The 26,469-nt window shown below is 41.7% G+C and overlaps 1 protein-coding gene across 1 annotated transcript in view; it reads left to right on the forward strand.

Moving 5' to 3' along the window:
* Positions 1-2,985: 2,985 nt before the first annotated feature.
* The window catches only part of LOC131947014 (cardioacceleratory peptide receptor), a 74,615-nt gene continuing 51,131 nt past the window's right edge, over positions 2,986-26,469 (forward strand). The window contains exon 1 of the mRNA XM_059308096.1: positions 2,986-3,047. Within this exon, the coding sequence (XP_059164079.1) occupies positions 2,994-3,047 (54 nt within the window). The 5' untranslated portion in view covers positions 2,986-2,993. The remainder of the gene's footprint in view (positions 3,048-26,469) is intronic.

The following is a 26,469-nucleotide window of genomic DNA, read 5'->3' on the forward strand; positions in this document are numbered from 1 at the left end:
TGGAACAACTTGTTGACAAGATTGGGCAAAGAAAATATTTTACAGCGCACGAAAACAAAAGTTCCATTTCCTAATCTCTCTGCTTTACATCTTCATACGGTATAAATCCCCCCCCCCGGTCACCCTGGAACACCCTAGACAGCAAGACCAGCACTATATCACTCCGCCACCCGGAGACATGAAGACATGAGCCTCGAGTTAGATACTGTATCAGTCCGCCACTAAAAAATAATCCCACTATTAACCCCCTGATCCTGCTGGTCACGTGATCTGACTCCACATTTCCATAACCAAACGGGGTGAGGCGAGGTGGCGTCTTGGGGGGTGATGGCGAGTCATACATTATCATGTGTGGGTGTGTGGTGAGTGGGGGGGGGATAAGGGGGCGTGTGGGTGTGTGTGAGTGTGTGAGTGAAAGAGTGGGAGTAAAAGAGTGAAGGAGTGTGAGTGAGTGTGTGAGTGTGTGTGTGAGTGTGTGATTGAGTGTGTGTGAGTGAGTGAATGAGTGTATGAGTGTGTGTGAGTGAGTGTGTGAGAGTGAGTGTGTGAGTGTGTGAGAGTGAGTGTGTGTGAGTGTGTGTGAGTGAGTGAGTGTATGAGTGTGTGTGAGTGAGTGTGTGTGTGAGTGTGTGTGTGTGTGAGTGAGTGTATGAGTGTGTGTGCGTGAGAGTGTGAGTGTGTGAGTGAGTGTGTGAGTGAGTGTGGGGACGAGTGTGGGAATGAGTATGTGTGAGTGAGTGTATGAGTGTGTGTGAGTGAGTGTGTGTGAGTGAGAGTGTGTGTGTGAGTGAGTGTGTGTGAGTGTGTAAGTGAGTGAGTGAGTGAGCGAGCGAGTGAGTGAGTGTGTGAGTGAGTGAGTGAGTGAGTGTGTGTGAGTGAGTGTGCGAGTGTGTGAGTGTTTGAGCGAGCGAGTGAGTGAGTGTGTGAGTGAGTGAGCTAGTGAGTGATTGAATTACCAACCATGCCGAGCTGATAAAGTTATTTAAACATGATACCCCCCCCCCCCCGCCCGAATAAATCCCCACTCTCCCTCGACCCCCCCCCCCCCCCCCAGGTAACAGAACAAGAGAACCCCTACCTTCATGTATACCAGCCTGCTAAATACACATGTACAATAAACTGATCAACTGAAATATCAGTTCACATTTAACCATGGGCTGTAAGATCAGTGCTATAGAGCTTGTAAGTAGGTCACAACTTCTCGTTCTAGTACTTGCTAGTAGATTTCGAGACCGTAGACTTACAAGCCCTATAGACAGGGGTGCTAAGTTGGTTAGAAACACACCTCTCCCTCCCGTACACTATGGAGAATTATCATTCTCATTTCGCGTATTTGCGATATGTGGCCGCCACTGATTTCACTGAGTTACGTGTTTCTATCTTCAGCCATGCGCGAAATGAGGCACACAAGCATTAGAGGTTACAAAAAAAATCTTTCTTGTTGTCCGACTTTTGGTGACGGTGCACTACCATGGGTACCATTTACACGTGAATTAGAGGCCAACATTTAAAAATGTTATACCTGTCCTGTTTGAGAAAAATATTTCATAAAATAGTTATTGGTCAAAACGCTATGTGCTTTACTACACGTTGAACGATATTAGTGACAAAGCAAGAAAATAAAAATCCGACACATTTAAAACAAAATCTATCCATTATTAGTCAACACAACTCCATATTAAATGCTCACACTGACTTAAATGATTCCGTTAAAAACCCAGCTTTTCAAAGGTATTCATGTTGTTTTTCAACTAATTTATTTTTATTAATTTTTGGCGAGTAATTTGTGTACATTTTGTAGCGTACATCTTGATAAATATATCTATAGATCTAAATCAAATCTGAATGAAAAAATTCATTTCTTCATTTCTTCATTTCTTCATCTTCTAAAATTGGAAGATGTGGGAGGCAAATTTTATCGAAGATGACGTCATTAATATTGTGTATCATTTACGAGATTCGAGGTTTCATTCTATTTTTATCCTACAATCAATGACTCCATTAGTGTTGTGTACTTTCCGTAGTTTAAACATGTTATTAACATTGTTTCGTAAATATATTTTTCTAATTGTTTCATGTAACGTCATTCTTTTTGCTAGTGATAGTTTTTGTGCTACATATATATTCTCTACTGCATTCTTGTCACAACCATAAACACTTCTCCGGTTGCAAAATTAAAAATTATGGTGTTACTACATTCAAATATGCCTTAACTTTTATTTGCCGTCTTTAAATAGAATTCATTTGATACGTTTAATAGATCCACCCTATTATTTACAACAAAAGTCCGTATCTTTAAATTGACCATACATTTCTGAAGATATTGATCTAATAGCCTCGGTAAATACGTTACAGGGAGAGAGAGAGAGAGAGAGAGAAAGAGAGAGGTGCTTACATGGGCTTTTATATATTAGGATTTTTAATGTCATATAAACACCAATTTTACATTTTGAAAATCGTTAAGCAATATATAATTGGGCATTTTCCTATTCGGCCATTACAACAATATCTGCAGCCCCAATTACCACGAGATCTCAAACTTTAAAAAAACAAACACACAACAGGACATTTATCGAAGCCTACCTCTCGTGCTGCCCCCCCCCCTCCTCCAAGTCTACACCACTTTATCTAGCCATCGCTGCACACAACTTTAATTTCCGTCTGACATTAATTTTGTGCCGCCATTAATTTTGTGCCGCCATTAATTTTGTGCTGCCATTAATTTTGTGCCGCCATTAATTTTGTGCTGCCATTAATTTTGTGCCGCCATTAATTTTATGCCGCCATTAATTTTATGCCGCCATTAATTTTGTGCCGCCATTAATTTTGTGCCGCCATTAATTTTGTGCCGCCATTAATTTTGTGCCGCCATTAATTTTGTGCCGCCATTAATTTTGTGCCGCCATTAATGTTTGTTTTGTTTACACGGCCGTGACAGACGTCTGCCGCGAGAACCAGCCAACATGGAGGAGGGGCTTGTGGGGGAGGTTACCATGACAACGGTGACACCCAACACCACCAGGGAGAGCGTGTTCTACTTCTACCAGGTAAGTCTGTGATTTGTGACAACTTGATGTGATTTGTGACAAGTTGATGTGATTTGTGACAACTTGATGTGATTTGTGACAACTTGATGTGATTTGTGACAACATGATTTGTGACAACTTGATGTGATTTGTGACAACTTGATGTGATTTGTGACAACTTGATGTGATTTGTGACAACTTGATGTATTTGTGACAACTTGATGTGATTTGTGACAACTCGATTTGTGACAACTTGATGTGATTTGTGACAACTTGATGTATTTGTGACAACTTGATGAGATTTGTGACAAGTTGATGTGATTTGTGACAACTTGATGTGAGTTGTGACAACTTGATGTGATTTGTGACAAGTTGATGTGATTTGTGACAACTTGGTGTGATTTGTGACAACTTGGTGTGATTTGTGACAACTTGATGTGATTTGTGACAACTTGATGTGATTTGTGACAACTTGATGTGATTTGTGACAACTTGATGTGATGTGGTTTGTGACAACTTGATGTGATGTGGTTTGTGACAACTTGATGTGATTTTTGTGACAACTTGATGTGATTTGTGACAACTTCATGTGATTTGTGACAACTTGATGTGATTTGTGACATTGTGACAACTTGATGTGATTTGTGACAAGTTGATGTGAAGTGATTTGTAACAACTTGATGTGATTTGTGACAACTTGATGTGATGTGGTTTGTGACAACTTGATGTGATTTGTGACAACTTGATGTGATTTGTGACATGTGATTTGTAACATCTTTATGTGGTTTGTGACTACATGATGTGATTTGTGACAACTTGATGTGATTTGTGACAAGTTGATGTGATTTGTGACAAGTGATTTGTAACAACTTTATGTGGTTTGTGACTACATGACGTGATTTGTGACAACTTGATGTGATTTGTGACAACTTGATGTGATTTGTGACAACTTGATGTGATTTGTGACAAGTTGATGTGATTTGTGACAAGTGATTTGTAACAACTTTATGTGGTTTGTGACTACATGATGTGATTTGTGACAACTTGATGTGATTTGTGACAACTTGATGTGATTTGTGACAACTTGATGTGATTGTGACAACTTGATGTGATTTGTGACAACTTGATGTGATTTGTGACAACTTGATGTGATTTGTGACAACTTGATGTGATTTGTGACTGACGCCTGTCTATTTCAAGTAAAAACATTTCTCTAAAACTTCTCAAATTCTTATCTTAAATCTTGTATAAAGCCCCTAGCTAAAAATACTAAAACTGTATCCAACTCTCCTCTCTAAAATATCACCTAAAACTCCTCTAAAATCTCACCTAAAACTCCTCTAAAATCTCACCTAAAACTCCTCTAAAATCTCACCTAAAACTCCTCTAAAATCTCACCTAAAACTCCTCTAAAATCTCACCTAAAACTCCTCTAAAATCTCACCTAAAACTCCTCTAAAATCTCACCTAAAACTCCTCTAAAATCTCACCTAAAACTCCTCTAAAATCTCACCTAAAACTCCTCTAAAATATCACCTAAAACTCCTCTAAAATATCACCTAAAACTCCTCTAAAATCTCACCTAAAACTCCTCTAAAATCTCACCTAAAACTCCTCTAAAATCTCACCTAAAACTCCTCTAAAATATCACCTAAAACTCCTCTAAATTCTAAATTTCCCGCAAGTCTGAGAATCTTGTTGGGGTGATTTGTCAAATATAAAGTCGTGTCTGGCTCTTGTATCACAAGTTAAAAAAACACAGATTACAACAATTCTTGAGTGGCCTCCCTTACGTTTTCATGCAAGAGTTATTTTTCTTTGATTCATTAAAGAAAAATCTGGGCAGAATGAACGCATCGATTTAAGGAGAGAATTTGATGAGTTGGATAAAAAATGGCCAGTGCTGACGTACTGTTGCCACACATTTTACCCTGATGCCACAAGAATGGTTTTAATTTTAGAATTTTTAAATTGGTAGCACCCTGGTGGTTCAATCTTAGTGTCCTGGTATGTCTCAAGTCTTTCACAGTGAGCGAACTTTTTGTGACTTGGTGCTACTGTCTACATGTAGTCAACTTGGTGCTACTGTCTACATGTAGTCAACTTGGTGCTACTGTCTACATGTAGTCAACTTGGTGCTACTGTCTACATGTAGTCATTAAACATTTTTTTCACGGCAGTGTAGTTTTAGACTCTCCGCCAGGATACAAAGTTTCAGTAAATCTTTAGTTTATTTTCACGTGAGTCTCAGAGCGTCAAAAGCCGCTCACGCAAGTATTGAGCACACGGGCTCGTGGTAATCACCCGCACGTGCTGATGTAATTCACACACATGCTGGGATCAGATGGGGTCAGACACACGTGCTGGGGTCAGACACAGATGTCCTGTTTCTAGACCTAATCGCCTCAAGGACTCACAGCCCGTGGTCAGCATGCTAGTGTCACATCTGGCACGCGTCGTGACACTACTGACAGCTCGTCGTGACACTACTGACAGCTCGTCGTGACACTACTGACAGCTCGTCGTGACATTACTGACAGCTCGTCGTGACACTACTGACAGCTCGTCGTGACACTACTGACAGCTCGTCGTGACACTACTGACAGCTCGTCGTGACACTACTGACAGCTCGTCGTGACACTACTGACAGCTCGTCGTGACATTACTGACAGCTCGTCGTGACACTACTGACAGCTCGTCGTGACACTACTGACAGCTCGCTTCTTACATCTGACACAAAACCCCGCAGAGTAAAGCTGTCAGCGGCAGTGCAGGAAGATCTAACCCACGTCTTTCATATTTACATGTCTGAGGTTCTGTATAGGAGCATCCAGTGTGTGTCATATTTACATGTCTGGGAGTTATGTACAGGAGCATCTAATGTGTGTCATATTTACATGTCTGAGGTTCTGTATAGGAGCATCCAATGTGTGTCATATTTACATGTCTGGGAGTTATGTACAGGAGCATCTAATGTGTGTCATATTTACATGTCTGAGGTTCTGTATAGGAGCATCCAGTGTGTGTCATATTTACATGTCTGAGGTTCTGTACGGGAGCATCCAATGTGTGTCATATTTACATGTCTGGGAGTTATGTACAGGAGCATCTAATGTGTGTCATATTTACATGTCTGAGGTTCTGTATAGGAGCATCCAATGTGTGTCATATTTACATGTCTGGGAGTTATGTACAGGAGCATCTAATGTGTGTCATATTTACATGTCAGAGGTTCTGTATAGGAGCATCCAATGTGTGTCATATTTACATGTCTGGGAGTTATGTATAGGAGCATCCAATGTGTGTCATATTTACATGTCAGAGATTCTGTACAGGAGCATCCGATGTGTGTCATATTTACATGTCAGAGGTTCTGTATAGGAGCATCCAATGTGTGTCATATTTACATGTCAGAGGTTCTGTACAGGAGCATCCGATGTGTGTCATATTTACATGTCTGGGAGTTCTGTACAGGGGCATCTAATGTGTGTCATATTTACATGTCTGAGGTTCTGTTCAGGAGCATCTAATGTGTGTCATATTTACATGTCTGAGGTTCTGTTCAGGAGCATCTGTGTGTCATATTTACATGTCTGAGGTTCTGTTCAGGAGCATCTGTGTGTCATATTTACATGTCAGAGGTTCCCACTCTTGTCACCTTGATGGTGTCCTGTGCTAGCCTGTTACAAGTTATCTGTCAATATCTGGCTCTCTGGTCAGATGTAATACCAAAACACGTGGGAGGCCCTGGTGTTAGATAATCGCATTAACCGTCGCTGTGTAAGCATGCAACACTTGTCACTAAAACCGTGTTCAATTTGAAAAGCTTTAAATAATGAATCAGGTTTGTTTGTCTCATCCATTGCTCTACTTCCCTTTTTTTATATTACATCCCACCTTGTCAAATCTCATCTTTGTTGCTCTACAACCAAACTACACCTCTAACTCACTGCTCATAATTACCACACACCACACCATCACCACACCCACACCACACCATCACCACACACCACACTATTACCACACACCACACCACACCATCACCACACACACCACACTATCACCACACACCAGACTATTACCACACACCACACACTATACAGTACAACACACCACACCATATGTTTTGTAGCACACAATACAACAAACCACACCACACAACACATCACACACCATACAACATAATACCGTACACCATTCCAAACACCACACCATAATGCGATTGTTGAAATCCTACTTCCTCATTCCCCATGTCTTATAACTCGAATAAAATCTCCCACTTCATCTTTTATTTACGTTTATCTCAGTTTCTACCTCTTAGACTAGATAAGACATGTGATCAAAGATTCGGCTCGCCATTTGTCAGAAAACTGACGTGTCACTGTTTGGGTAGATGAGTGTCACTTGATATATCATCACTCGCCTCCATTAGATGTCAGACGGCTGGTGTCAAATGACACATTTTCTAGACGGTTCTAATGCTGATTGATATGCTACCATCTTTCAGAGATGACATTGGATTTTGTGAAAACTAATTTACACCCAACTTAAAAAAAAAAAAATTCTTAAAAAAAAAAGAATGTTCTAGGCGTCGTAGGCTAGTGGCTTAGGATTATCCCGTGGGCGGTTTGATAATACACCTGTGACTCATTGGCGGGGGTTGTTGGCTCGCCAGAAGTGTGTACATTCAGTGGCGTAGCTAGGGGAGGGAGGGTGGGGTGACTCCCCCGGGCGCCGACCCTAAGGGGGTGCCAAAAGGGTTAGATAAAAATTAATTAAAAAGCTAATTTTAAGCTGAAGTATTAAATTATATACAGTCAAAGTTACGAAAATAAACGACTTCAAGGCGTTTCACGTTGATTTAACTGTTTTTCTATATCAATTTTGTGGCACCAAAATAGAAAATCTAATGGGATAGTAACTGGTAAGAAGCTCAACATACCTGTCCAATTTGTTTATTTATTTACCTTTGGGGGGGGGGCGCTTTTAAAAAGGGGGGGGGGGGGCGCCATTTCAAAGACAGGAATAACTATTAATAGAATGGGAGGGAGGGGCGCAAAATGTATAGTCCGCGGCTAATCCGCCCCGGGCGCCGGCATCTGTCGCTACGCCTCTGTACACATTATAACTTTAGCGCTGTCCCTTACACCGTGACTAAATATATGCCAAATATATCATGACTATAGTGAGCTCAAATATACCACATATATATATATATATATATATATATATATATATATATATATATATATATATAAAGAGCTGTCACATACAACACTGTCGATGGGAAATAGATTGCAGATGGACTGCTGTCAACAGCTGACTTTGACGGAGGTTTTGGTTGCGTGCCAGACACATGTCTGTCATGACAACAACTTGAGCGAGGTCACGTGATCAGACATCTTTAGCCAGAGCACCTGTACGGGACGCCGCGTCATCAAAGTTCATCTCATCGTCATTTCCGGTTAGCTCATCGATTCGCTGCATGATTTATTGGTCAACAGCGATGAAATTACGTTCGAATCGAATCCTAGTTATCGAAATATCGAATTTAAAATTAGTTAATGTCTTACAGAAAATATTTTGACCGTCTGAGAAATTTTTTTTCACAGTCAAAATCTTAATATCACCCGTGACGCCAAACAGAAAATTACCCCCTGTGTACATACAGAATTCTCTCCGCCCCCCCATGTGTACATACAGAATTCACTCCCCCCTGTGTACATACAGAATTCACTCCGCCCCCCCCCCCCCTGTTTACATACAGAATTCACTCCGCCCCCCCCCTGTGTACATACAGAATTCACTCCGCCCCCCCCCCCTGTGTACATACAGAATTCACTCCCCCCCCCCTGTGTACATACAGAATTCACTCCGCCCCCCCTGTGTACATACAGTATTAACTCCGCCCCCCCCCTGTGTACATACAGAATTCACTCCGCCCCCCCCCTGTTTACATGCAGAATTCACTCCGCCCCCCCCCTGTGTACATACAGAATTCACTCCCCCCCTGTGTACATACAGAATTCACTCCGCCCCCCCTGTGTACATACAGTTTTAACTCCGCCCCCTGTGTACATACAGAATTCACTCCCCCCTGTGTACATACAGAATTCACTCCGCCCCCCCCCCCCCTGTGTACATACAGTATTAACTCCGCCTATTTTCTCCTATCTGTCCATTAGAGCTGTCAAAATTTTGGGGTAAAAAAAATAAATTCCCAGCCCCGCTTATAAAAATTATGGCAACAACAGGCTAAAAAACCTGGCAAGATGTGTCGTAAAACACGTCCTATGGGCAGACGTCACACCAGGTGGCGTTAGAGCGATGAATATGGTGTAAAAACTTTACCAAGGGGAGGTAATAAACATATCCAGGGAGATTATCTTCCCTTAGCAAAGTTTTTTAAAGTTTGATTAAGATCAATATTTAGGACTGACGTCAAAATTCGATATCAGTAGTTCAATCGGCAGACGAACAACTGATGCATAGATTTAATGTGGTTTAGTGTGATCAATTTACAGTGAAGAAAGAAGAAACATTTGAGCGACCTTTGCACTCTTAACCTCTGAACCGTGGTTACAGTGGCGACAGACAAGGGACATAATCAACTCGCGAATCCGATATCTCCATCGTTATCCAGATCAGGGATAGATTTCCTCCCCTTACCCACAGACAATCTGGTGGAATTTTTTTTTCAATTTCGTCCCGGGAAAGATAAGCTCCACTCAGGGAGCTTGAGCTCTTGCTTCAGACGGGGGGGGGGGGGGGGGGAAGCTAAAGGGGAGGGGGTGAATCTAAACTTGCTGCAACACAACAAGTGACTTTAGCTGACTAGCTCTTAAAGCGGAGCTTAGATTTGTGGTCAGCAGTCGTGTGAGCGCTAGTCATGTGATGCTTGGGTCTTGAGTGCGAATACGTGTTCGTTTTACATTACACGATCTATTTCCTACACTATGTAGGTAAAGTTTTAGATCTATCGATTCGTACTGCAGGTGAGGTAGAGTTTTTAAATCTCAACATATGAAGGGATACTGTGGTCAGCACCATGCCTGAGTCCAGTACCCACCAGAATGAGGTGGACTCTCCCGGGTGGACTCTCCAGCAGACCCAATCTAGGCCCGAGATCCAAACTCAAGACTTTCAGGTTAGCAGTTGAACGCTCTACCACCCGACCACGTTGTCCCACCACTACAGTGCAACAGTGCGTGAGTAGCTTGCTAGGCTCTTTGCTAGTCGCTACACGTCGCTAGTCGCTACACGTCGCTAGTCGCTACACGTCTATAATCTGTATGTTTCCTTAAGTTTGTGGTCAGAGTTTTACGGCTTTATATTGTACGTCCTGAGTTCGAAACCTAGTCAAATTTTTCAACTATTTGATACCTCCACGCCCCCATTTTCATCGGTAAACGGAAAAAAAGTCACAGGAAAAAAAAACACAGAAAAAAAGTCAGTTTTTGCTAGGAAAAAAAGTCACAGAAAAAAAGTCACAGTGGAAAAAAAATTTTGGAAAAAAAGTCACAGAAATAAAGTCACAAAAATATTTTTTGAAATATTTTCTTTATTTGTTTAGAAATGTAAAATTGTGTATGTTTATTGTTGTGGGTTGTATTTTTTTATAGCATAAATTATTTATAGACGTTAAAAGCATTATGGTTTATATCAATTGTAAGTAAAAATACTCTAATATAATTTACACAACAATCTCAACTTTTGTTACGTATTTAGTTAAAAACGCGGTAGAAAATTTAATTATAAAAGAAATTTTGCCGTAGGCTATTCTCTGGTCGGCCTCTCCTCAGTAGGCATTGTCCGAACATATTTTGTGTTGTTGACGTCATGCGTCAATGACAGCATTTGAACCTTGTCGGCTTTCTTTTTTGATCCTAAGTGTTGTTATGTAATGAGCGTGATAAATGTGGGCAGTAAAGGTGGTTGAACTAAACATCTAAACATAACTATTGTGGCCATGAGTTGAGGGCAGCAAGTCAGACGAACTTACCATTTCACGTTAATTTAATGTTGGTATTTAAAAAAAAAAACAGGATTAAAAGCGTGGACTTTGGAGCATTCTATTAAACGCTACTAATCTTAAGTTTAAAATAATTACAATCTACATACTTCATACTAAATATTTTTAGATGAATTATAAAAATTCCTATGCGTATACAGCCTACACACATTACATTACATTTAATTAATCCTAAGTTAATTTGCACTCTCTGAATATTTAATACATAAAAGTATTAACAAGTATCATGCAAATATATATTTGTGACTTTTTTCCTGTGACTTTTTTTCCTGTGACTTTTTTTCCTGTGACTTTTTTTCCTGTGACTTTTTTTCTGTGTTTTTTTTCCTGTGTTTTTTTTTCCTGTGACTTTTTTTCCTACAATCTTTTCATCACCCCCCACCCCGTCACCCCACCCTCGAGGACAGAAGAGGCAGTAAATAATTTTTTTTAAAAATCAGTAATTCCTCCCCCCACCCCTCAATTTAATTCATCTTAATTTAAATCTCTAAATGATCGAATATAAAAACTGTGCAAATAAAAATATTTAAAAAACCCTACGTGGCAAGTCTGATGAATTGCCAGCAAGTTGATACATCCAACATTTCTGTTTGAGTATTTGTACAACTTTTGCTGGCCACTGTGGCAATTTGTCTAGACGTCTGTTGTTGTGTCTAGAGCCATTTAGTGGAAGTGTAATGGCTTTTTGTGGACTGTATTTTACGCGACAGAATCAATTTCTGGTTAACTTCAAATTTGGCTCAGTCTATGGTGGGTTAACAAACAGTTTCTTCCAGGCATCTTTTCGAGGGGGGCCCCGAATTTTTTTTTACCGCCCCCCCCCCCCCCCCGAACGGAATGAAATTTATATAATTTATATAGAAAATATATACTTTTAACAGTGTCCGCCCTCCCCCCCCCCGAAGAAAGTCTACCCCCCCCCCCCCGAAAATTTCAAGTGCCCTCCCCGGAGAAAATAGTCTGGAAGAAACACTGTTAACAAAGATAATCTAAGGTGGTTTAACAAAAATATCCTTGGGTGGTTTAAGATAGATAATCTAGGGTGGTTTAACAAAGGTTTAACAATGACAGTCTAGGGAGGTTTAACAAAGATAATCTAAGGTGGTTTAACAAAAATATCCTTGGGTGGTTTAAGATAGATAATCTAGGGTGGTTTAACAAAGGTTTAACAAAGATAATCTAAGGTGGTTTAACAAAAATATCCTTGGGTGGTTTAAGATAGCTAATCTAGGGTGGTTTAACAAAGATCACCAAGGGCGTTTTTTTAACCCTAGTCCTATTTCTTGCCCTACCCTTAACACTGACTCTAACACTGAACAACACCATGACACTACCTTGAGCCTCACACTAACCCTAACACTGACTGTAGCAGATGTTACCCAATTAAAAAAACAGTTTCCCATCGAGTAGCGCTTTGACCATCTAACAACGAAAAAAAAAATCACGACTAGAGTGACGTCATGCAGTTTTAAAGATTATCTACCCTTTATGCAACCATCATGTCAGACATAAGCCCCGCCCCCTGTCAATCAATGATGTGTTAACTGCTGTACATCTGTCGTTTGCCGGAGATACTGACTGCCGGTTATGCTGCCGGCATATGTGCCGACTGCCGGCATATATGTCCCCTTGTAAAAAGGTTTGCCTGTCCTTGGCGGTGGGAATTCCTTTAAGATGTTGATTTAACCAAGAAAATACCACCCCACCCCCGAGTCTACCCCTCTCCCCCGTCTATCCCCCTCCCCCAAAAGTCTATCCCCCTCCCCCAAAAGTCTATTCCCCTCCCCCAAAAGTCTATCCCCCTCCCCCAAAAGTCTATCCCCCTCCCCCAAAAGTCTATCCCCCTCCCCCAAAAGTCTATTCCCCTCCCCCAAAAGTCTATCCCCCTCCCCCAAAAGTCTATCCCCCTCCCCCAAAAGTCTATCCCCCTCCCCCAAAAGTCTATTCCCCTCCCCCAAAAGTCTATTCCCCTCCCCCAAAAGTCTATCCCCCTCCCCCAAAAGTCTATCCCCCTCCCCCAAAAGTCTATCCCCCTCCCCCAAAAGTCTATTCCCCTCCCCCAAAAGTCTATTCCCCTCCCCCAAAAGTCTATCCCCCTCCCCCAAAAGTCTATCCCCCTCCCCCAAAAGATGACATCATTATGAGAAGTGACAAAATTGTGTGAACAATTATATGAACAAAAGTTTCAAAAAGTCAAGAACACAATTTATAGTTAAAAAAAAAACGACCCGGTTATGAAACTCTTCTTCCACTGCCATTAAAAAAAAAGTTTTACAGAATTTTTTCTTGGTCCGGTTACAGGACCCGTCGTTTTGTAGGTAGGACCAGTGTGGTCTGTACTGTCAGCCCTCGGTTATTTGGGGTAGCGAGTGGAGGTTTATGTGGATATTCGTTGGGTAGCGAGTGGAGGTTTATGTGGACATTCGTTGGGTAGCGAGTGGAGGTTTATGTGGACATTCGTGTTAGCCAGAGGTTGGCTAACGTTGTTGGTAGGTCACCTGGTGTAGGTCACGTGGTGATAGGTCACGTGGTGTAGGTCATCTGGTGATAGGTCAAGTGGTGTAGGTCATATGGTGTAGGTCATATGGTGTGGTTCAAGTGGTGTAGGTCACGTGATGTAGGTCAAGTTATATTGGTCAGGACTTGTGGGACACATTTCGGACATGTTAAGCAAGTTTTTTAAATCCTAGTCCTAATTTAGCTTACCCATGGCCTGCTAGTTAATGTCCGAACACAGCCATATAAAAGACAAACGACTGGACCATCACTACTAGTTATGAAAAAAATAATTTTTTCCGTCTTTCTTCAGTAAATCAAACAGGTTGTTTACTAACGAGGTTTGGTTTCATACTGGTGGTCCTTAGTTCTAAGTCAATTTGTAAAGTCAACTCTTGTATTTATAAAGTCAAGAGAGGTATTTGATGAGGTGACTTGCCCTGATGAAACGGCCAGTCCCCGATGAAAATAATATCCCAGAGATCCTCACAACATGGCCGCTAATGTGGGCGTGTCCGGAAACAAAGGGACAGAAATAGCGCAGATACCGAATTGGTGCACTTTGTTTTTGTCAAACTCTGGTTCAGATATTTGACGATTCTAAATTTAAAAAAAAAATTATTTGTTCTGTAGGGATCGCTGCACAAGATAACTTTTTGTTCGACTCCGTGGTTTGTTTCAGCTACATTTATTTCACACACGCACCAACAAAGATGTATAGCTCAGAGGAGGGGGGTGGGGGTGGGGGGGGGGGGTGGGGAGGGAACGACTGGGCGTAGCGAATAAAACAGTTGCTAGATCTTTAAAGCAAGGGTTCTCAACTTATGGGTCCCGACCCCCGGGGTAGGTCGCGATGCTACTGTGGCGGGCTATTCGGGATGTCGGCTATTTGGGCCGTCGGCTATAAACTAAAAGCATTCCGCCGCGTTGACTTTTGAATTTATGTCGGCTTTCACTCACGATCCCTTTCATACTTCACGTACACATAATTGTTGTGGCGCCACTGACGTCACTTCCCGTGCTAATTAATTAACCACCGCCCTGCAGAATTCTATCTATTCTACCAATCTATTGTCTAGTGGTGTCAGTCTATTGTCTAGATGTGTCAGTCTATTGTCTAGATGTGTCAGTCTATTGTCTAGATGTGTCAGTCTATTTTCTAGATGTGTCAGTCTATTGTCTAGATGTGTTCGTTTATTCTGCCAATCTATTGTCTAGTGGTGTCAATCTATTCTATCAATATTTATAGTCTTGATATCTATAACCTAATGTCCTAAAAGTACCAATCTATTGTCCTAAAAGTACCAATCTATTGTCCTAAAAGGACGAATCCGCCTCTCATACAAGTGCATAGCCATTGTCCTTTAAGAACAGGACCAGTAGTTGACCACCAATTAACCTAATTAATATTTAATCATCTTTGATCCCATCTCCAGATACCATGCTAATTAAGCCTGAATTAAATAAAACTTCAAATCGAAACTTGTTACCAGGAACGGTCACTGAGAGAGGTTATAGAAAAGTACAGGAAGAGACCTGATCGATTTAGAATATCGATCTAGTTGAGTCTAGTTTAGAACGCGTGTCATTATATTTGTTTATCGCCCCTGATTTGCATGCAACTATATTTCAATAACCTCCCCTTTGCGTTTGAAAAACTCGAAGATATTTTAATAAGGTATTTATAGAGATTTCAATTTTTTTTGTTCGGTGAATTGTCTGTCTAGTCTATGGTGAAAGACCCTTTGGTGGTTTTTTTTTTTTGCAAGATTCTCACAGCGATTTCCTGCTCATATAGAGAGCTCGTGATTTTTTTAATCAGAGATGGATTTTTACAAAAGTTGGTTAATGTTAAATTTTAACTTTTTAGTGAGATGTGTGTTGATGTTGGTGTGCTGATGTAGGCGTGTTGATGCTGGTGTGTTGATGCTGGTGTGTTGATGATGATGTGTTGGTGATGGTGTGTTGATGTTGGTGTGTTGATGTTTGTATTTAGTGTATTGATGTTTGTTTGTTGATGATGATGTGTTAATGTTGGTGTGTTGATGTTGGTGTGTTGATGTTGGTGTGTTGACATATGTGTGTTACCTACCTCTGTCTTCAGCTATCAGCTACATGTTGGTGTATATCCCAAATCATCCTTCCTCGATACTAAGCGCCATATCCAGGATATCTCCAGATACAATAGAGCTTGACTTAAAGTATTTCTGCTAGTCACTACTGACTTGTATCGCCCTAAGTACGAGGTCCTGTCAACTCTCCATCAAGTCATCACGTCATCCAGTCAACTCTCCATCAAGTCATCAAGTCATCTCTCCATCAAGTCATCAAGTCATCTGTCCATCAAGTCATCAAGTCATCCAACACGACACAAAACCACTCAGCGCCATCTCTCCGTGCAACAACCTACACCAGCCTGAGACAGTGAACACCCACTCAACACACCTGACAATTTAACCTGTAATAACCCCCCCTCCAAACACTACCCCCCCCACCCCGACCAAGCAGTGTGTAACAGACGTGTATTCGTCCTTTTTGTCCCCCCCACCCCGACCAAGCAGTGTGTAACAGACACGTATTCGTCCTTTTTGTCCCCCCCCCCACACCTCGACCAAGCAGTGTGTAACAGACACGTATTCGTCCTTTTTGTCCCCCCCCCCCACACCTCGACCAAGCAGTGTGTAACAGACGTATGTATTCGTCCTTTTTGTCCCCCCCCCCCACCTCGACCAAGCAGTGTGTAACAGACACGTATTCGTCCTTTTTGTCCCCCCCCACCTCGACCAAGCAGTGTGTAACAGACACGTATTCGTCCTTTTTGTCCCCCCCCCCCCCACACCTCGACCAAGCAGTGTGTAACAGACGTATGTATTCGTCCTTTTTGTCCCCCCCCACCCACCTCGACCAAGCAGTGTGTAACAGACACGTATTCGTCCTTTTTGTCCCCCCCCACCTCGACCAAGCAGTGTGTAACAGACACGTATTCGTCCTTTTTGTCCCCCCCCCCCCACACCCACCTCGACCAAGCAGTGTGTAACAGACGTATGTATTCGTCCTTTTTGTCCCCCCCACCTCGACCAAGCAGTGTGTAACAGACACGTATTCGTCCTTTTTGTCCCCCCCCCCACCTCGACCAAGCAGTGTGTAACAGACACGTATTCGTCCTTTTTGTCCCCCACCCCCACACCTCGACCAAGCAGTGTGTAACAGACGTATGTATTCGTCCTTTTTGTCCCCCCCCCCCCACCCACCTCGACCAAGCAGTGTGTAACAGACACGTATTCGTCCTTTTTGTCCCCCCCCCCCCCCACACCTCGACCAAGCAGTGTGTAACAGACACGTGTTCGTCCTTTTTGTCCCCCCCCCCCCCACACCCACCTCGACCAAGCAGTGTGTAACAGACATGTATTCGTCCTTTTTGTCCCCCCCCCCCCCACACCCACCTCGACCAAGCAGTGTGTAACAGACACGTATTCGTCCTTTAAGTGAGTCGTTACTCGTCCTAGGAGATCCTAGAGCAGGAATCGATTACAGATTTGTTCGCCGTTCGATTAGCATTGGCAGCTCGGTCTACGACGATATTTACGGGAATTTCCGATCTCTATAAATACTCATCGGAAATACGTGGGATAAAACTAGCAAGCTGGCGATTTGTAATGGGTGTTGGGCAGGAAACGTCAGATGTAGTCAACTTGTGCAAGTCTGTGATGCTAGATGTATTTAAAACTGTCAGAACTAGTCAGGTTTTACAAGTCTGTGATGCTAGATGTATTTAAAACTCTCAGAACTAGTCAGGTTTTACAAGTCTGTGATGCTAGATGTATTTAAAACTGTCAGAACTAGTCAGGTTTTACTAGTCTGTGATGCTAGATGTATTTAAAACTCTCAGAACTAGTCAGGTTCTACAAGTCTATTTAACCTGTCAACGGATCAACATCAATTTAAGTTGAGGTTTTTAAATTTTTAGCGAGTTAAAAATAAAAAAAAAAACAAATTTAAAATTAGATACAATACTGTACACAAGCAACATGAGGTCCAGTAGACTTTCAGACCCGAATGTTCAAGAGGAAGTAGAGTTGAGCTGTTGCAGATGGTGTGATCAATATCATGCCCACCGACCCCAGCACTTATCTAACTGGACCCAGGGACGTGTACAGACACAACACACGGGGTTCGAACACGGGACACTTGGGTTAGCCAACGTGTGTTCTACTGTTCGGACACACCGCACCATCAAATGTTTACACCTAAATAAAACCCCGACCAGCCCAGTGTGACTGTAGGAAAAACATTTTGGTCTGAAAGTTTTTTTTGGTAGAAGTTTGTCTTATCTCTCTCTCCCCCCCCCCCCCCCCCCCCATCCTACCACCATAAATCATCAAATTGTTTTTCTTTGTTTCAAAGTCAAGACTTCTTCAAGCAGAAAGGGAGGCTAGTCAATAATTGGTATAGGATAGCTGTATGATACAATGTAGCTGTATGATACAATGTAGCTGTATGATACAATGTAGATGTATGATACAATGTAGCTGTATGATACAATATGGTTGTATGATACAATGTAGCTGTATGATACAATGTAGATGTATGATACAATATGGTTGTATGATACAATGTGGCTGTTCGGTATATTCGTTTGTAGCAAAAGAAGGCTAAAGTTTTGTCTCATTAAATTAATCAATAAGTGACAAATCCATCTCTAATTGCCACTTCACATTCGTCAATCATTACATTTATTTATTATCAGATTCCATCCATAAAATCGTGTAACTTTACAACGCGAGTAAAGTAATGTTTTCAAGTCAAGTTAGAAAATAAAATTGATGCTTATTTCACCCGTGTGGTTTGGTGCCGAATATAATCGACAAACTATCCTATCTCCGTGGTTATATATCTAGCAAAGGGGATAAAATCCGATGGATATTCATTAGATTACCGCCCCTAAAGCCCACTTACTGTAGATCTTTGTTGCCTCCCCTGAGAGGCCCCAAATTTTGATCCCTTCCTCTAAACACCGCCGTCAGCAGTAGCAAATCAATCGACTCTGGGCCGGAAGTCGCGAATATTTGCTGGAAATTATGCAGCCGTCTGAAGGCTAAGCTGGCCAAACGAACACATTTATGGCGGAGGGTCATCACTAGGGGGCTGACCTTCAGCAAGACCCGAGGCAACGGTTGTCATGGCAACTGAGTTTCAAACCTTTAGCGACACCTGGGGCAACGGTTGTCATGGCAACGACAGAACATCAAAGTGTGGGAACTGCTATTGCAGAGAACGTCACTTTTATTTTGAAGATATCAACGTTTAGACGTTTAGAGTGACTATAAGAAGAAATATAGTGGGGTCACAGGAGAGGAACAAAGGTCTATGAAGAGATGAAGAAATATAGTGGGGCCACAGGAGAGGAACAAAGGTCTATGAAGAGATGAAGAAATATCGTGGGGTATTAAAAGATGACCAAATAGTTGTAGTTGATAGGTAATTATCCGACCCAGTAATGTCCGTATAATCTTCCGACACCCACTAATGTCCATTTAATCCTCCAACCCCATTATGTCCCTATAATGTCCCTCTAATTGTCCAGGCTCTCGCTACCAACGACCTACATTTTTGACACCAAATTATTCGACTCCGCGACCCTGACGCCCCCACCCACCACCCACCACCCCCACCCACCACCCCCACCCACCATCCCAACCCCACCCGCCAAAACATCTCGAACGAAGTTGATGAATCCCATAATGCAAATTGAGCTAGCACCAAACGATCTGATAGGCCGGCACATTTATTTATCGCGTTAATTTGTAACCTTAACTCCAACACATTACTTACCCCTCGCCTGGAACTGGGCGCTCTTTAACCGGAAATCGTTGTGTGACGTCATGACCTTGACCTGTTTACCAGCACTTTTAGAGTCCAACGTTGGTAAAGTCAAGCAAAAATTTGACGGGGGGGGGGGAGTGGGGGAGTGGGGGTAGGATGAAAGGGGTGGGCGGGGTGGGCGGGTATTTTTCTAATGACGTAACACCACGTCCTGATCTCACCGAGTGATGAAATCCTTCAAACGCCCCACCGCGGAGGTAGGGTTTCTTCTGATGGGTTTCCTTCAGGCACCACCACCACCACCACCACCACCACCACCACCACCACCACCACCATCACCACCACCAACAGCACCAGTGCCAGCAGACGACGCCAGAAGGTGATTTAGGTGTGGGGTTACAACCTTGTCCCTTGTTCGAGTTCAGAAATAGATGCAGGGTGTCAGGTTCTGAAACAAAATGGTGAAAAAATAATTTTGATACGTATTATTGACCTCTACGGACTGATATATTTGCCATTCTCTCCGAAAAGCACAGTTTCGGATTTGGCAGTCAATTAGGCAAATGGACTAGATTTCACATGATTTCTTGACCTCGGCGTATAAAGCAATTGTGGTGCTATTTTTATGCCTGGTCTCCTTTCCTTAACATGCTTGATACTCATCAAAGCTGAGTTAGCTCCCTATCGTGGATGACGCTCACTTAAATGTTTAACTTAAACATGTTTTTAAAGAGGTAGGCTCTGGAATAAAACCCCTTAATTAATAATTATTTATTAATGTGTATATATCTAAGTTAGATTACTGAAAGAAAAACATTTGCATGCACCAGGGACTCTTCTGAAAGTATGGTTACCATCGCTACGGCGGCCATTTTGAAAAGAAAAAAAAACTTTTGTGAAGATTGCAAGGTTATAAAACTAACATACATTTTGATGTTATAAATCATTGATCCAACTCTAACAGAGTCAACCGGCTAGTTTTCAAAATTTGGTATCATGAAATGCCATTTACTTGAATGGTAAATTTAAAGGTACTTCACCATACAACATTTTGTTAAATCAAAAAAATTCTACATTTTCTGTTACAAAACTAGTTGGCGGACTCCATTAGAGTTCGGAAAAGGAGGATCAAGTATTATATGATTGATATATGTTGTAGTTTAACCTTGAAATGTCGCAATGATCAAGTCACCTGACCAAATCACCTGACCAAGTCACCTGACCAAGTCACCTTTAATCCTTGCCCAAACTGTTTTTGTCTGCACGCGCTGAATGACGGGAAACACGTGACCATGTGACAGATGTCTGGCAATTTGGAGCAGACGATCGGCTGGCAATCAAAGATCGTGTGGGTGACGTCTGGATCGTCGTCTGCCGGCTGATTGTCTGCCGGCTGATTGTCTGCCGGCTGATCGTGTGGGGGCTGATTGTCTGCCGGCTGATTGTCTGCCGGCTGATTGTCTGCCGGCTGATTGTCTGCCGGCTGATTGTCCGCCGGCTGATCGAACGAGTATCAGCGACAAAAGCCGCTAATCACTGACCTACATTTTCCTAATCTCACCGGAAGTGATATTGTTCTAGCCCCCAAGACAACCGCAGTCCAGATGGGTCGTCTATTTATAGCCGCCTCGTGTAGGAAGTTGTCATCAGTTTCTGTGCCCTAATTACGTGTATCAATCAGGAACTCACGCCCTACAGCTGCCGCCATAATTACTTGAAGACAATGTTGGGAATCTAGAGAGACTATTTGATTTATTTCATCTTTACCTAGATCAAAGTTTATTTCTTCTGATCAAATGATTCAGATTTTTAAAGAGACGTATAAAGCCAGTTAGGTTAGTACCCAGCGCGGACTTGCTGTGTAGTGTAACAACTGTCGTAGAATTAGCGACTGGTTTCAGTAGACACATAATGAGCCTACCCAGCTCCCAGTGAGTTCCCAGCATTGGTTGGAGGGCATTATTCTGGTCTTTTAAATAGCTATCTTTGCCGTTGTATTTCAGAAAAAGAGAGTCGATTTTAACGCTAATCCTCCAAAAACAGACCACGAAAAAAAGTCCGTATTGTCCGCTAATGATAATTAACTTCCGCTGGTTCCCGTCACCAAATGTCCGACTTGTCCGGACACCAGTCGACGGCTGTCTAGAAATGTCCGACTTGTCTGATTCTGCTTACCGCGGTAATCCAGTCATGGAGATTGGCTTGTTGTGAAAGCTAGACAAGAATCAAACGAGGCCCCATCTTCAGTAATCAACTGATGCTTCGGTAGACAGGACAGGTGGTGAGACGTGTGGTGAGACGTGTGGTGAAACAAGTGGTGAGACAAGTGGTGAGACAGGTGGTGAGACACGTGGTGAGACTAGGTATGAGACAGGTGGTGAGACGTGTGGTGAGACGTATGGTGAGACGTGTGGTGAGACGTATGGTGAGACGTGTGGTGAGACGTATGGTGAGACACGTGGTGAGACTAGGCATGAGACAGGTGGTGAGACGTGTGGTGAGACTAGGCATGAGACAGGTGGTGAGACGTGTGGTGAGACAAGTGGTGAGACACGTGGTGAGACAGGTGGTGAGACACGTGGTGAGACTAGGTATAAGACAGGTGGTGAGACGTGTGGTGAGACACGTGGTGAGACAGGTGGTGAGACGTGTGGTGAGACGTGTGGTGAGACTAGGTATAAGACAGGTAACGCGACAGGGATTGAGACAGATTGTCTTTTAAGACCAGTAAAAACTAATGTTCTCTTGCCGTGTAATTCTACCAGCATCTAGACAGATAGAGAGGCTGGATTAGTGAACAGGGATTAGCGTGAAAGCCGTGGATTAACTGGTTTAATAGAGGTTAGTTTTGATGGATTGAGTAGGTCAGTTTACTTTAGCTCAGCCGCTTTAATCTGGTCTGTCTCGTATTCGATCGTCTGCTAGGTCTTTTATAGGTCTTCTAGAGGGGCTTCAAGTAGGTCTTCTTTAGGTCTTATAAAAGGTCTATCTAATGGTCGTCTAGTAGGTCATTTTAGAAGTTTTTATAACAGGTAAGGTAAATGTTGGTCTGATGGCGTGAAGGATTTCAAGAAAGTCTTTTGATTATCTGCCCCTTAGCAACATTTTGCTACTTGTTTGTTGATTAAATTACAATTAGAGTTAACTTTAGTCTGTCTGCTGTACAAAAAATCAAAAGTTTATTTAAAAAAAAATGATTTCATACATTAGAAAATTAAAATATCAGGTTACCCGTAATTTTGTAACGTAGTTGTAACTGTTTTAATTTCTGATCGCGATCATGTAGCGGTGTTAAAATTGTGTTTAAATTGAAGCTATTTATAGCGGTGTTAAAATGTGTTTAAATTGAAGATATTTATAGCGGTGTTAAAAATGTGTTTAAATTGAAGTTATATATATAGCGGTGTTAAAAGTGTGTTTAAATTGAAGCTATTTATAGCGGTGTTAAAGATGTGTTAAAATTGAAGCTATTTATAGCGGTGTTAAAAATGTGTTTAATTTGAAGCTAGTTTAATCTCTGGATGATTCCAGTCAAACGGCGACACGTCATCCCGCCCAGTGGTCAATCAACCATGGCGCCGTGCTCACTGATGCGTGACCTCTGTCACGGTGCGTCACGCACGGTCACGCGTCACTTCACCTGGGTCATATCCAGGTGTCATCGTATCTAAACAGGTAGAATTAGCCAATTAGCCAATAACCAGCTGTCATTAGCCGTTAACCTGGTGTAGCTATGCTAACCTACATAGTTAGGATAACCAGGTGCTATACAGCTAACCAGGGACGGTGTGGCCTAGTGGTAGAGAGCTAGACTGCTAACCCGAGAGTCTCGAGTTTAAATCAGTGGAACGTCCCTGAGTCCACCCAGCTCTGATGGGTTCCCATGTTAGGGTCAATATATATATATATATATATATATATATATATATATATATATATATATATATATATATATATATATATATATATATATATATATATATATATATATATATATATAAATATATATATACATATATGTCGTTCAACCTATAAACGTCTATAAAAGTGGGCTAATCTGTAGTCCCGCCTACACTTAGTTGTCTATTAGTAGACGAAAAGAGGGGAGATAACGATGGTAATATTGTGCCACGTGATAGGGGAGATAACAGCCCAGTTAATGTCCTTCAGACAAGGGAGATAATTGTGAACGAATTGAGAAAATATTAGCCGACAGTGTAAAGTTACCTGCCCTGTTTTTGTAGGTGAGCAGTGGTTGACGCCCACTAGATAGTTGCAGACGACACCATCACGTACCATGTCGGCAAGAAACCGTCATACAAATTGTGTAGCTCCGACCTAACATGAATTAATTAGCTGCTCCCTTTAATGCTAATTAACGCCCGAGTTAACATGGTTAAAACTATAAACATAAACATTTTAAATTTGACTTCAAACACGAAGACCTGATACATTATACTACCCAAATAAAACCCGCCCTAAGAGCATTAGCGACTGACTGCTGTAGTCGTTGGATCTTGGGGATGGAGTGGGGATTTCTGAGTCTTATGGTGCTAATTGTAGTGGTAGTAGATAGAATGTAGTCCTAATTAGACAGTAGGCCATTCTGACCTCTTAAACGTCAGTGTTTCTTTCAGACATTTTTCTCCGTGGGGAGAGGCACTGGAAACTTGGTTGGGGGGGGGGGGGTGCACTTAATTAAATTAAAGTATAATTTGTGTACAGTTATCACTGTCAATTCATCATTTTCAAGGCACCAAAAAATCAATTCCATGACGTAAGTACTAAGACGTCAAAACCCACGTTTCAATAAATCAATGCTTTACCTCAGTTATTATCCATAGGAACCGTTCCAATAATTAATCTTATTGGTTAGAATTTAAACACAGCGCTCTAATAATTAACCCCATTGGTCAGAATTTAAAGACAGACACATGGCCAATATTCAACCCAAGGCCACATTTATGAAAACCTTTTAGTTTGTTTATTAACACAAAATCTAGAAATTCACCGCTCGACCGAGAAAGTTTTTGTCATTCCGTTTCAAGCGTATAAAACCCAAATTGAATTCTTAAAATAGTTTCACGAACACCTGGTGAAGGAATTCATTAAAAATTTGATAGTACGAGAAAAAAATTATTGAACCTTCTGTCAGAGTGGGGTTAGAATGGGGCGACATTTTTCAGTGCTGTTTTTTTTCTATTTGAGGCTAAGAACGGGGGTGTTTGTGTAGGCTGTAACGACATATTGTTTTATCGTGAGTACAAATGTATGTTGTAAGGACATGTTTTATCGTGAGTACAAATGTATGTTGTAAGGACATATTGTTTTATCGTGAGTACAAATGTATGTTGTAAGGACATATTGTTTTATCGTGAGTACAAATGTATGTTGTAAGGACATGTTGTTTTATCGTGAGTACAAATACACATGTTTAGTACCAGAGTTAAGGCTTTTCTTTTATAAGACGAGCGACGAAAGTTTTACGGTAAGTTTCAAAATTTAGAGAAATGAGATTAGGACCAGGAAAACGTCATCAGTACTGTGGCCTTTATGTTCTTTCATCAAAGAACATCAGTACAGTGACCTTGAATGAACAGACTGAGGTCAACTAATTAGTTAAAACTGTAAAAAACTAGTAAGACAGACTGCTAATAATGCCCTTGAAATATAAACTCTAGTCTAAATTGTCTGCATCAAACAACCGAAGGACTTAAAATAAACTGCCACACTTTTAAACTACTCAACTACAAGGACTGAAAGCAACGTTTTAGTTTTTTTTAATAGAATTTTTTCCCCGACCTTCCGGGATCCAGGGGAAGTAAGAAATGATAGAACGTAGGTCTGACTCTGAGACTGCAGGCGCAGGAATTTCCCGATAATTGATCGCCAATCAGCGATCACGCCAGCACAAGTGCTCGCCCATTTTTTGTGGAAACCCAGAAAATTAAACCACTCCTTTCTACCTCAACATTTTTTGTGGAAACCCAGAAAATTAAACCACTCCTTTCTACCTCAACATTTTTTCTCTCTCTAAATAAACAAATTAGTCGTTGAAAACTTCCAGATGGAGATATCTTCCCCCACGTGACCGCTCCCAACCAATCAATCAGACCGTACTCACACTTTGCCGGCGATTTATTGCCGGCTCTGCCGGCAAGACACTCGGCGCCCGTGACGGATTTGCAAACGACGCCCCGCGCGCCCTAGGGTGACCTGTGCCCGGCAGATGACCATCTTAAAGCGGACGTGAAATCTCGCTTTTAAAACGAGATCTCGAGATGGCAAGAAAACCTGGCCAGACTGGCCGCTAGTTGCCACGTTGGAATAAATAAAATCTGCAACGCTCGATCAAGCTAACTCGTTAATGAATGACACGATTCTCGGTGGAGGACATTTTATCTTCGATACACGTGCATGCTCATGCGCACACGAGATGCGCTATAAAACACGCAGCTTATTTATATTTATTGCGCACATAAAAATTGCTTGCGATTCAAGTATTCTAGGGTTCATTGAAAAGGAGTGTGTACGATTACTTAATACATCGAGACTGTTGTTGACCAGTCGATACAAATCCTGTTAAAGTATCGATACAAAGCTTTATTGTATTAATTGAACTTAGAAGACATGCAATTAAACCTCGATTATTTGCGGAAAAATTATCTGCGGAAAAAAACGTCTCAAGCATTTCAAATCAAAGCAAGGCTTGTCATGACTCTTTGATACCACCCTGGGTAAAAGGTCACAAGGTTAACTTAAGCCTTGAGAAGTTTTCTATTCCTCTAATCCGCCTTGGCTGACAACACCTTGGGTCGGTAAACTTTGATGTTAACTAAGTAAAGTTGACCGTTGTCAGTTGAAGTTTTGGGCAAATCGACGTCACGAAAAAATATGACCACTCCTCTCTAGCTTTGAACAGGCCTTATACTTCGATGTAAAACTATTTCAACAAGGGACAGAACTGATACCATTAGACAAGGGAGGTAAGAGCCGATGTCTTCATGTAATTACAGGAGAGTCGTGGTACAGTGAAGCTATTTATAGTGGCTCCTCTGTGAGGTACAGAAAGTTATAATTTTACTCATCAAG

This window comes from Physella acuta, unplaced genomic scaffold (assembly GCF_028476545.2).
Source record: "Physella acuta isolate Inbredline_101_S28 unplaced genomic scaffold, ASM2847654v3 ptg000579l, whole genome shotgun sequence".
Lineage (NCBI taxonomy): Eukaryota > Metazoa > Mollusca > Gastropoda > Physidae > Physella > Physella acuta.